Below are 12,443 nucleotides of genomic sequence, written 5' to 3'. Positions count from 1 at the left end.
AAATTTGAAGCTACAAGTCACATATACATCAGCAGTATTTATGGTTAGTTTCTGTGTTGTGGATTAAATAATTCAACAATAATAGAAATATACTTTAGAAGAGTGTTAGAACAAAGGCCACCCTTTTAATGTGAATGTAATAATAACCAACACTGTAACCAACAAGGTGACTATTTTGATAGGTGAAAAATGGCTGTACCCAATCAGAGGGCCTTTGTCCATGCTTATTACAGGAAATGATTTATATTTATACTGTAATATGGATGACTAGAATACAAATTGTAGAAAGAGAAGCATATAGTCCTAATAAAAAATGAAAACTACAATATGGTTAAAGTTTTCTCCAGAACTATCTAAGTAGGCAATACTGTGGTTGATGAATAACAGGTGCTGTATTCATTAGCACAAATAACACGACAAGGGAAGGCTAGAATATCAAACTAAAGGATATGGTCAGGAATGACCTATCAGTTCATTTGTGCAGGTTCTGTGACCACCAATACATTTTTGAATATTTACTGACTACCTGGACTTATCAAATTATCTTTTGTAATTTTGTACAGTGTGAGACTACTCAAGATTAGTTATCTACACCAGCAAATTGGTGACAAACTTCAGGAAAATTGGCTGAGTTAATGCCATAAAAATAAAACCAATTATTCTTTAACTGTTGTTCATGAAGAATAAGTTTATGTGCACTGGTATTTATAAATATTAGATGAAAATATTAAGATAACTTTATAAAGAATCATGTGTTTCCCATGTGCTTCAAATAAATTGGTAAGTTAGTATGGTATTAATTTTCTAAAACTCTTTACTCTAAAATAATAGAATATTAGATCTAGCCTATATACATCACATAGGATTCCATATTTCTAATTCTAGTAAAGATTTTATATAGTTTCTGTTTTAAGATGACAAATCAGGTTGCACTGACAATAAAGTATCACTAAGGAGGATAACCTGTCAGCAGGTTTGGGTAATGGGATTATGCTATCTGTTCTTCATTATATCAGAGGTTAAGAAATCAAATTGTTTCTTGAATTCCCAAGAAATAAATTATGCTTTCCAAGTCTGCTGTGGTGATGTTTCCTTTCTACTGTCAAATGAAACTTAAGATTTTTGTGTTTTAATTTAAGTAAAATATAAATTTAGCATATTACTTAAATTTGAGCCATTTTTCATACTTTTGGATTGAAATTTTAATTGTAATGGAAATTGCAAAATATTTTAGTATTTTTCCTGCTAATAAAATTATTAGATACTAAATATAATATTGCTAGGTACAGAACATAATTTTAACAAAATGTGACAAAATCATAGAGTCATATTTAGATGCATTCTCACATGTATATAGGACAGAGTGGAGGTTAATGGGAAGAACTGAGCTTGGTTATCTGTGCCAACACCCACCACATTTATTACTGTTTGCACTGTTAGAAAGCATTCCAAGGATCCCTGGTTGGGTAAGTTTTATATAATATGCAGCAAATATATTTAAAGGGAACTGTTATTTTTTAAAAAAAAAATTATCTTATTTATTAGAAAGACAGTCACAAAGAGGGGCAGATACAGAGAGAGAGGTCTTCCATCCACTGGTTCACTCCCCAGATGGCCACAATGGACGGAGCTGCGCCGATCCGAAGCCAGAAACCAGAAACCAGGAGCTTCTTGGAGCCAGGAGCTTCTTCCAGTCTCCCACGCGGGTGCAGGGGCCCAAGGAGTTGGGCCATCTTCTACTGCTTTCCCAGGCCATAGCAGAGAGCTGGATTGGGAGTGGAGCAGACAGGTCTCAAATCGGTGCCCACATGGGATTCCAGCGCTTCAGGCCAGGGCTTTAACCAACTGCACCATAGTGCTGGCCCCGGGAACGGTTATTTTTAAAGGAGAAGCATGTTCAGTTAATAAACTTTTCAGAGTTACACAAATAATATTGAGATAACTAAAACACTATTTCTTGGCCTGAAGTGGCACAGGTTAAGCCACTACTTGCAATTCCAGCATCTCATATGAGTACACGTTGAGTCCTGGCCGCTTTGTTTCTAAACCAGTTCCCAGCTAATGTAGCTGGAAGGCCACAGAAAATGGCCCACGTTCTTGGGTCCCTGCCACCCAGCTGGGATCTAGATGGAGTTCCTGGCTTCTGGCTTCAGCCTGGTTCAGCCCCAACCATCGCAATCACTTCAACAGTAAACCACTAGATGGAAGAGCTTTCTCTCTGTCTTCCCTTTTTTTTTCCCTCTCTCTGTAACTCTGTTCTCAAATAAATAAATATTTAAAAAATAATTTCTGATGTTTTCATATTGTTTGATAATGCACCTAATATCTAATTATTCCAAGATTATTTGTCAATGAGTATTACAATCATTTTTTCATACCCCACCAAACTCTGTAGATATCAAAATATGTGAATGCTCAAGTCTCTCATTTACAAATGTCATAGTATTCACATATAATATACACACATCCTATAAAATACATTAGAACCTCTCAATTGCCAATAATACAATAATTACTACTAATAATATCAATATAATGTGAAATATAAACTATGTGTTTTAACAGTTGTAATATTGTATTGTTCAGTAAATAAATAAATAAGAAAAGTGAATATTATCAGTGCAAGCCCATTATTTTTTCAAATACTTTTGAACTATAATTGCTTGAATCCACAAGTTTTGAACTGTCTCTCTAATATATGTATGTGTACACTAAAAATCTGAGAATATTACATTTGTATATACAACTGAAATCAAAGATTATGTGGTCAGTTGTTGCTCCAAATTTAGTCACCTGATTCATTAGAAATCAAAGTGTAGTACTTAAATATAAAAACATATTTGTACATTTCAGTACAAGTTCTAACAAAGTGTATTTTAGTTAATAACTCAAGTCAATTCCTTTTATAGTAAGATGAAGAGGTGATTATTTTATAAATTACATGTACAGATGTATAAAATTGATCTAATGTTTATATTTCATAGATAAAAAAACTAATGTAGAAAACTAAAGTTTAAAAAATTATTTTATTTATTTGAAAGAGTTGCGGGAAAATTTGATGTTAAATGAGCAATATACATAATATTAAAGAATAAACCTAAGTAGGTTGGTGAGTCTTTGGTAAGTTTTCATGGAATATAGTAATTTAAATCTCATAACTTTCAGTTATTCAATTTGACATGAAAAGTGTTAAATGAAATAAGTGCATAACTGTATTTTAGACAAGAAAGCATAACTCAATCTAATTTTAAACAGTATGAGAAGGCATAAAAGTTCATTGCTAGTTTTTTAATGAAATAATCTCAGATCTAAAATATCAAATGATTGAGATAATTTGAAAGAGATAGTGTCAGAGAAAACTTTATAAATTTGTTAAACATGCTAAAACAAAAAGAAAGAATGAAAATAATTTTATCATCAAGTGGATCTGAAAGATATATAAAAACAATATATGTATATCATTTTATACAAACTTAATAAGTCATAGATAACATCAAAATATATTTGAATAGGTAGCAATTTATTATTAGAATTTTGAAAATCATTTACATGTTAAAAGTACACAATGATTTAGGAAAAAGAGAAAATAGGAAAATGTTTTAGATTTCAAGAAAATAGTTGACAAGTCTTTTTTTTTTTTAACTTTTATTTAATGAATATAAATTTCCAGTATACAGCTTATGGATTACAATGGCTTCCCCTTCCCATAATTTCCCTCCCACCCGCAACCCTCCCCTCTCCCGCTCCCTCTCCCTTTCCATTCACATCAAGATTCATTTTCAATTCTATTTATATACAGAAGATCAATTTAGTATAAATACTTCAACAGTTTGCACCCACATAGAATTTTGAAAATCATTTACATGTTAAAAGTACACAATGATTTAGGAAAAAGAGAAAATAGGAAAATGTTTTAGATTTCAGGAAAATAGTTGACAAGTCTTACAGACACAGTACCCATATGTTCATTGAACAGAGAAAATGTAAAAGTTCCTTTAATGTGAAATTTAATTGGAAATATGGAAATTATACTACACTAATACCCAAATAAAAACAAATGACCCAATGTAATCTAAGCTTTCTTGTTTCAGTTGATCCACAAAGAATTCTCAGAGGGTTAACAAAAATATAAAAATTATACCAAAAAATTAACAAATGTAAGGTACATCAAACATTCTAATATTCAGAAACAGCAAGTTTCTAGAGATGAGTTATAGAAGAAACTAAGCACTTTATAAAATGTTTCGGAAACTTCAATATGACTATAAATAATATAACTTATAAAAGTGCTGCCAACCACAGAGCAAATGAGTTGAACAGGAAAGAAGAATGCTAAGTAAAGCAAAATACTTTAACTTCAGTGTCCATGGCCTTATATGGAGACATAAAGAACAGAAGTGTTTCTGTTGAACATTAAAACCTGGGCATGTTGGAAGATAACAAAGACATTAAAAGTCTGAAAAGGAAGGTAAATGATTTGAAACATAGACACATGTTCAAAGAACTACTGGTTCTTTGAAGAAAGCAAAAGCTGAGCTACTGGAAGAGAATCTATAATTGAGAATGTGAATGCACTTAGGATGCTGCCCACCAGCGAGGAATTTCACACAGGAGCAGGGAATGCACAGGGCCGGTGCTGCAGCCACAACAGACACTGAAGAGCAGGGGCCCCGGGTGGGGGAACCCAGAATTCACAAGTGGCCCAGGTAGGACAGAGGGAGGCAGACGCAGCAGACCTGATGCTGAGGACCACGGTGACATTCCTGTACCTCATGTTTCCAGAATAATAGGTCTCCCACGTGGGTGCAGGGGTCCAAAAACTTGGGCAATCTTTCATTGCTTCCCCAGGCACATTAGCAGGGAGCTGGATCTGAAGTGGAGCAGCCAGGACTCAAATTGTTGCCTATACAGGATGCCACAGCACACTGGCCCCACTTCTGATATGTTGACAGTCAAAAATATGTTCTCCATTATGCTTAAAAATTCCATATGAATAAAATAAATAATCTATTTACCAGTAATGCATTTGAATTTTAAAAGAAGCTCTATTATTAAAAGGTAAGAGATATTACAATAAAACAAGACTTAGAAAATAACTTTTGGTTTGGAAATTGCATAGCAAATTAATCAATTTTTAAAAAATATCATGTAGGATCTCTATCCTTAATGTGCTGTACATTGTGATTTAATGCTATAACTAGTACTCTAATAGTATTTTTCACTTTGAGTTGCTATATGGGGGCAAACTGTTGAAATCTTTACTTAATATATACTAAACTGATCTTCTATATATAAAGAGAATTGAAAATGAATCTTGATGTGAATGGGAGGGGAGAGGGAGCGGGAAAGGGGAGGGTTGTGGGTGGGAGGGAAGTTATGGGAGGGGGAAGCCATTGTAATCCATAAGCTGTACTTTGGAAATTTATATTCATTAAATAAAAGCTTAAAAAAATAACTTTTGGGAAGGCAATTGGCCTAGAAGTAAAGTTGTAACATGGGATACTTGCATTCTGTAATAGTGGGACTGGTTTGATTCTCAGCTCCTCCATTTCCAATCCATCTTCCGGATGGTACACAACTGGGTAGGCAGCAAATGCTGGCTCAAGTGCTTTGATCTTGCATTGAGTTCCAGATCCTGTCACTGGCCTGGCCCAGCAGTGGTTGTTGTGGGTGTCTGGAGAGTGATCCAGCCTCTACCCCCACTCTGTCACTTTCTTTTCCTTACAATTAAAATAACTCAATTAAAATGTTAATAGAGAAGTCTAACTATTATGCATTTCAAGAAATGGAATCTCATTGAAATACTATTAATAAATAATTATATTAAAGCTACCTAATGTATGTGTGTTGAGACATTTTTATTAAGTGAATGGTGAGAGACAAAATTAAGGAAATTGGAAGGTCACATACCATGAGGGATTGCAAGTAGATAGATCTTATACTGAGAGTAATGGAGAATGCTGGAAGACTTCAACAGAGGCTACAATATTTTATAGATTCATATTTTAGAAAGATAACCTGGGCCAGTGCCATAGCACAGTAGGTTAATCCTCTGCCTGTGGTGCCAACATCCCATATGGGCACAGTTCTAGTCCCGGCTGCTCCTCTTCCAATCCAGCTCTCTGCTATGGCCTGGGATAGCAGTAAAAGATGGCCCAGGTACTTGGGCCCCTGCACCCTTGTGGGAGACCAGAAAGAAGTACCTAGCACCTGGCTTCAGATCGGTGCAGCTCCAGCTGTTGAGGCCATTTGGGGTGTGAACCAACGGAAGGAAGACCTTTCTCTCTGTCTCTTCCTCTCAATATCTGTAACTCTACCTCTCAAATAAATAAATAAAATCTTAAAAACAAAATAAGATAACCTGAGCTGAGATAAAATCAGTGACAGTAAGCCAAGAATGAATTTGTAGGGCCCACTGAAGATTCTACTTTAACAAGACAGAAGAGAGATGGTGGGTAACGGTAGTGAAGGTAAGGACAGGCAAAGGGATCTCTGTTGACATGCACAAGATATGCTCCAATTATTGTTTGTACGTGTATTTAGATACATGAAGGTGTTCCAGATGCTTCACATTCTATAAAATATGACAATTATCATGAAAGTCATACACACCAATGGATTTTCAAACAATTACAGGTTGAACTTTCCTACTCCAAAAACCCAGATCTGAAAGTGCTATAGTTTAAGTGTGTGATTCTATCAGTCTTGCAGCTGATCCTACAAGAACTTGATGGTAGGTTTGGCTTTGTACATGTATCTGAAGATTGTGCCAGTATCCGCTGGGGTGAATGACTTGGTTATATCCATGTATTTTACATCATCCTGAAGACACAAGTTGACATGGGCCTCTTCCTCCAGTGACTGAACTCCAAAAGCATCAAGAAAACAACCTCAGAGCAGAAGCTATAAAATCTCATCTTGTGTCATGTTGCTGAAGTCTCATTAGACAAAATAAGTCACCAATCTGGCCCAGCTCCCTTTGGGAGAACACTACAAAGTGTGTGAGGAGCAGGGCGGGGATATTCATATTTATTACTTACCACGATTTCTCGTGCATTGTGGGTAATGAAAATGTTTGGATAAGTTATCATAGGACATCTCAGAGAGAAGATGCTGATGAGATTTGGGCTGTAAATATTAAGTGATGCTAGTGAAAAGCTTGAGGGAGCATCATTTTGCTTTAGGTTAAATACTGCCAGAGAGTAGCAGGGTTGATACTCTGTTTTTTCTGTAGGTGTGGGAGGAGTAAAGCAGGTCTAAGGCTCTTTTTGGAAAAGAAGCTGGACGGCAAAGATTTATGGTCAATCTTGTGGTTTCTCACAGTGATCTTTCTGTCTGGATTTAGACATGATCACTGATATGTCTTTTTTTAATGTGTATTTGTTTATTTATCTTTTTGAAAGGCAGAGTAGCAGAAAGAGAATTTTTCATCTGCAGTTTCAATCTCCAATTGCCTGCAATAGCTAGGAGCTGGGGCTTGGCTAGTTTGAAGTCAGACTCCTAGAATTTGGGCCTCCAACATGGGAGCAGGGTCCAAAGTATTTGAGGGGTCACCTGTTTTCTCCCTGGGTGTTCATTACTAGGATGCTAGAATTCTAAGCAGAACTGAGACAGCAACCCAGGCACTCTGATTTGGGATGTGAGTGTCCCAATCGGCACCAAACACTTGGCCCCATTATTTTTCTCATTGCCTCTTTTAAAAGCACAGTGAAGGTTTAACCTTTATTCCTCTGGTGAATTTCCCTTCAGTAGCATTAGGTTAGGTACTGAAATGTGGCATCTCTGCTACCACACAGAGTCTTTGGAGATTCTGTGTCACAGTTCATTCAAGGGGTTAATGACTTTTCTTACTGAAGAGATCAGCTACAGGGATCCTATAACCACCATTTCCCTTTAGAAAAATTGCAAATAGAAAGGAATAACATGCATGCATAAGAGCATATGAAATACTGAAAATGCAGGACCTAAAGTGATCCCTGAAGAAAATACAAGGTTCTAGAGAGCAGAAAGTAGAAAGTCCTTACAAAATCAGTCTTCCTGTTGCCCTGCATAGGAAAGAGTGTTCACAACAGAAGGTCACACGGAGATGTGTGTGTGTCTACTATCATCATTTCCAGGTTTCAGCTCCTTCTCCTTCCCTTATATTCACTCTATGGCTCAGAGATACGTGTATTCCTCCCTTTCAAGCTTTTCCATCAGAACACATACATCCCTCCTACTCCTTGACAAATTGTCTTCTCTTTCTGGGGGAACATGTTGTTTTGTGATTCCATTCATAATTGTCTTTCTCACCTAACATCAGATGCCTTACTCAAGATCACATCTGTGTGTTTGCTTTCAGAGCGATTTGTAAGGGCTCAAGGTGGGTTATAAAATCTATTCATTGGGAATGAACTAAATCCTAATCCAATGCTTCCTGAATGAAGGGCAGCAAGTCAGCAGGCTTCTTTACTTGTTAACCCATTAAGTTGGCAACCCTGCTCAAAATATTAGTTTCTCTGTGGCAGCAGCCTAATGACATATGAAAGCAGGAGCTGTCCCTTTGTTTGCGTGGAACTGGCCTTGTCTTGCAAGCACAATGGTAGGCCATTATTGGTTCTATCTGTGGCCTGGGCCACAAAGACAACATAATAATGGCTGCTTTTTTATTTGAGGCAAGAGCAGTAGCTCTGATGCCAAGTTTTCCTTTGAGGAGGGGCCTTGCAAGCGATGCCAATTCTTTCCTTAGCAACAGTCTTGCTATTGGCAAAGTGGCAGAAATACCTGGGAAAAAAGAGGCTCAGTCTTTGAATCTTTTTTTGAAATTACTCTGAAATCTAAAATAAATGTGTTCAAAGACCTAGAATAAGTCTTCTCTCATCTAATCAATCCTAGGGAAATATACTACTTCCAACCCTATACTTTATCCAGAAGTATGTAAGGAAAGAAAAACAAAAAAATTTTAATCACATTATTTTGATAAATTTAAGTTCATGGTGGATAACAGGAGTTTAGAAAGTCTAAAACATTGATCAACTATGAAACAAAGCATATGTTTTTAAAACTATGATTCCTTTTCTTGAAACTTAGCATTGATTGACTCCATCATGTCTTTCTGTTTGTTATTTTTTCCTTATACTCTGTATAATTTTTCAAGCAAACTATGTGTGAAATATAATTAACCAAGTTAGAAATGTGCTTGAGTTCTGAAAAATAAAATTCCACAAATGTAAATTTATAGTTATATATCATCATATATAAATATATCATACATATATATTCTACTGCCTTATAATACTCTACAGGAAATAATCCAATACTTAGACTAGAATTTAGAGCATGTTTCTTAATGGGTAGTACTTCTTGCTCTGATGCATTGTGGAAATGCATGAGTTATTTACAGTTGCCATATTTGTGGTGAAAGGGGCTATTCATGATAAATATTGGTAAAAATATGGGGTAGGAAACTCATTCTATTATGAAGGAATCTGTAGGACGCACAATTTAATCTTTAGACCTTATAAAAGAGATGGCTAACATTTTTCTGTAATAGCATAGCCAAAATAAGAACTTAAATAATAATCTCATAGCTAGATTTACTTTGCCATCAGAGAAGTATACAGTAAGTAGAAAAAACCTCCCTTTCAGACCAAAGGGAAAGAAAGTTTTAAAGTGAGAATATAATTTTCCTCATGGGCATTGTCTACCTTAGAAAAACTACTACAGAACATGCCTGTGACTATAGACTTGTAGTTCAGGCCACCGAAGATTAGAGATGGGACATGGGCACTACCTTGACTTGCATCCTCTGGTCTACTTTAACAAAAACCAGGAGGAAAAGAAAGCTAGGCATCAGAAGCAATGGGTGGCAGGCCTATTAATGGCTGATCTGTACAGTGATCTGCCCTCAAGGAGACCCAGCAGGCCAGTCCACTGCAGTGGCTTTCAATGTGGTAAGCCTGGGCTTCAGCAGAAGTCAGCTCGTGAAGAGCCCTGGCAGCTCTGCGAGCCAAGAGTTGGATCACTGGAAATGGAACTGCCCTGGAGTCGAAGGATGCCCAGGTCAGAGCCACAGATCTTATTGGCTCTAAGCTGAAAAGCCCTTCACTCAGCCCAACTTCCAAAGTGACCACTGCAGCTGAGGGGATGGTCAAGTAGGGTCAGCAACATTGCAGGCAGAACTGTAAATTTCTTGTTAGAGATGCCCCCTGCCTTTACCTGGCCAGCTCTCCTCCCAGGCCAGCCAAGTAATGAAAGTCAACTGAGTGCCTTCCCCTAGGAGGTTCACACCTCCCTTAGGATGTACCCCATGTGAAGAGATAGATAGGTCTGGGCCTCTTAACTTACAAGGCCTAAAGCCCAACAGATTATTATCAAGCCCCTTCTGTCAGGTTCTATTTGCCTCTCAATCAGAAAACTTAATTGTAGCTTAGACAGCACCTTTCTTAGCTCCTCTAATAATGACTCTGTCCTTTGTTCTAGACCCTGTCTAGCGTACTTGGGCCTCATTCCTTTGTAATCATAACCTCTACTCTACCACCAATGGCTCTACTCCCAACCTCTGTGTACTGATGGTCCTCTTCCCCACTTAATGCTGTATAATTGTTTAGACCTGGTTAATGCCACTCTTAGGATCATTGGTTACTATCCTCACCCTGTCTTTTAGGACCTTGTCTAAATATGGTCAGAGTCGGCAAACTTGGAAGGCTTCCATAGCCTTGGCAACTCATGACAACAGCCTAGGGTGGTTACTGGCACCATAAACTAGAGTGTCAATTTGTTGGGTCAACAACAGGAGCCACTGTGCACTTGCTCCTCATGTGGGATCTCTGTCCTTAATGTGCTGTACATTATGATTTAATGCTATAACTAGTACTCCAACAGTATGTTTCACTTTGTGTTTCTATGTGAGTGCAAACTGTTGAAATCTTTATTCTAAATTGATCTTCTGTATATAAAGAGAATGGAAAATGAATCTTGATGTGAATGGAAAGGGAGAGGGAGCGGGAGAGGGGAGGGTTGCGGGTGGGAGGGAAGTTATGGGAGGGGGAAGCCATTGTAATCCATAAGCTGTACACTGGAAATTTATATTCATTAAATAAAAGCTAAAAAAATAAAAATATGGGTTATTGCAGTACAATGAGGATTTTTGTCCTCCTCAATTTTGTGCCATGACAGCCATACAGTAAGTCATATGTTTAGAACTATTTTTAGAATCCTATTTCATATGAAAAGTTAAGATAATTTTACGTTGTTTTAATACATAGTGTTTAGGAACTGATGCTGTGGCATAGCGGGTAAAGCCACTTCCTATGGTGCTAGCATCAAACTTAGGGATCAAGCCCACGCGCATTGGCGACGAGTCGGCGCGCTGGATCACCCTGGGCAGCTGCCTGCACAAGACCGCGGTGCTGGCGGGCACCGCGTGCCTCCACACGCCCTGGGCGCTGCCGCTGGATTACTCGCACTGCATTTCCCTGCCTGCCGGTGTGCTGAGCCCGGCCTGCTGCACGCTCCACGGCATCTCGTGGCAGTTCCACCCGTGCTGCTAGTACCAGGCGGAGTAGGACGCCTACAGACTGTCGCCCCTGGCGCTGCACACGCTCACCTCGTCCACGCCCGTGGTGCTGGTGCGCAAGGACGACCTACACAGGAAGAGACTGCACAACACGGTGGCCCTGGCCGCCCTGGTGCACCGTGTGAAGAAGGGCTACAAGCTCTGCGCCATACGACTGCACGCCCCGCGCTGCAGGGCGGCCTGCCAAGGCGTGAGGTTCGATAGATCATGGGTGTGCTAAGGGGTTTCCAGCTCATTACACTAAGAGGTGGCTTCCCGCAGCCAGGAGGGGCCGAGGCCGAGTGGGGTGCGGTGGCAGCGCTGGCGGGGGTGCGCGCTTGGGAGGGGGGGCCTCACGTGAGCTGTTAAACTGCACCATCCAGAGCCAACCGGAAGCTGCTGACATATTAAAATGATGACAATTTCAAAAAAGGAAACAAAAAGTCCCAGCTGCTCCTCATCAGATCCAGCTCTCCTCTATGGCTTGGGAAAGCAGTTGAAGATGTCCCAAGAGCTTGGGCCCCTTCACTGTCGTAGGAGACATGGAAGAAGCTCCTGGCTCCAGCTTTGGATTGGCCAATCTCCAGTGTGAACCAGCAGATGGAAGACTTTCTCTCTGTCTTTCTTTCAAATAAATAAATAAATCATAAAAAGTACAGTGCTTATATTGGGACCACAATATTGGGTTAGTGCATCCAATCCCGCTTTGTTTGATAATTTGACTGACTCTGCTTTTCAAAATTAATTTCAATAATTACAATGAACTTTGAGATATAGTGTTGATAAAACCTACTTAAATCAGCTGTTATTTATAACTTTTATTTTCAAAGATTATACACACACACACTTAGCTAATCTTAGCCCTTTTGTTAAAGTGTTAACATACAAAATCAATATATGACCTATA

General features: G+C 38.3%; 1 protein-coding gene across 1 annotated transcript; it reads left to right on the top strand.

The window, feature by feature from the left end:
- Positions 1-11,291: 11,291 nt before the first annotated feature.
- Positions 11,292-11,777, top strand: LOC133770453 (transmembrane protein 11, mitochondrial-like). The gene is given in 1 exon segment (XM_062206579.1): positions 11,292-11,777. A coding segment is annotated over 1 exon segment (486 nt).
- The last annotated feature ends 666 nt before the right edge of the window (positions 11,778-12,443 follow it).

This window comes from Lepus europaeus, chromosome 11 (genome assembly GCF_033115175.1).
Source record: "Lepus europaeus isolate LE1 chromosome 11, mLepTim1.pri, whole genome shotgun sequence".
Classification (NCBI taxonomy): domain Eukaryota; kingdom Metazoa; phylum Chordata; class Mammalia; order Lagomorpha; family Leporidae; genus Lepus; species Lepus europaeus.
Note: the sequence above shows the minus strand (reverse complement) of the source record. Positions and strands in the feature narration are given on the sequence as shown.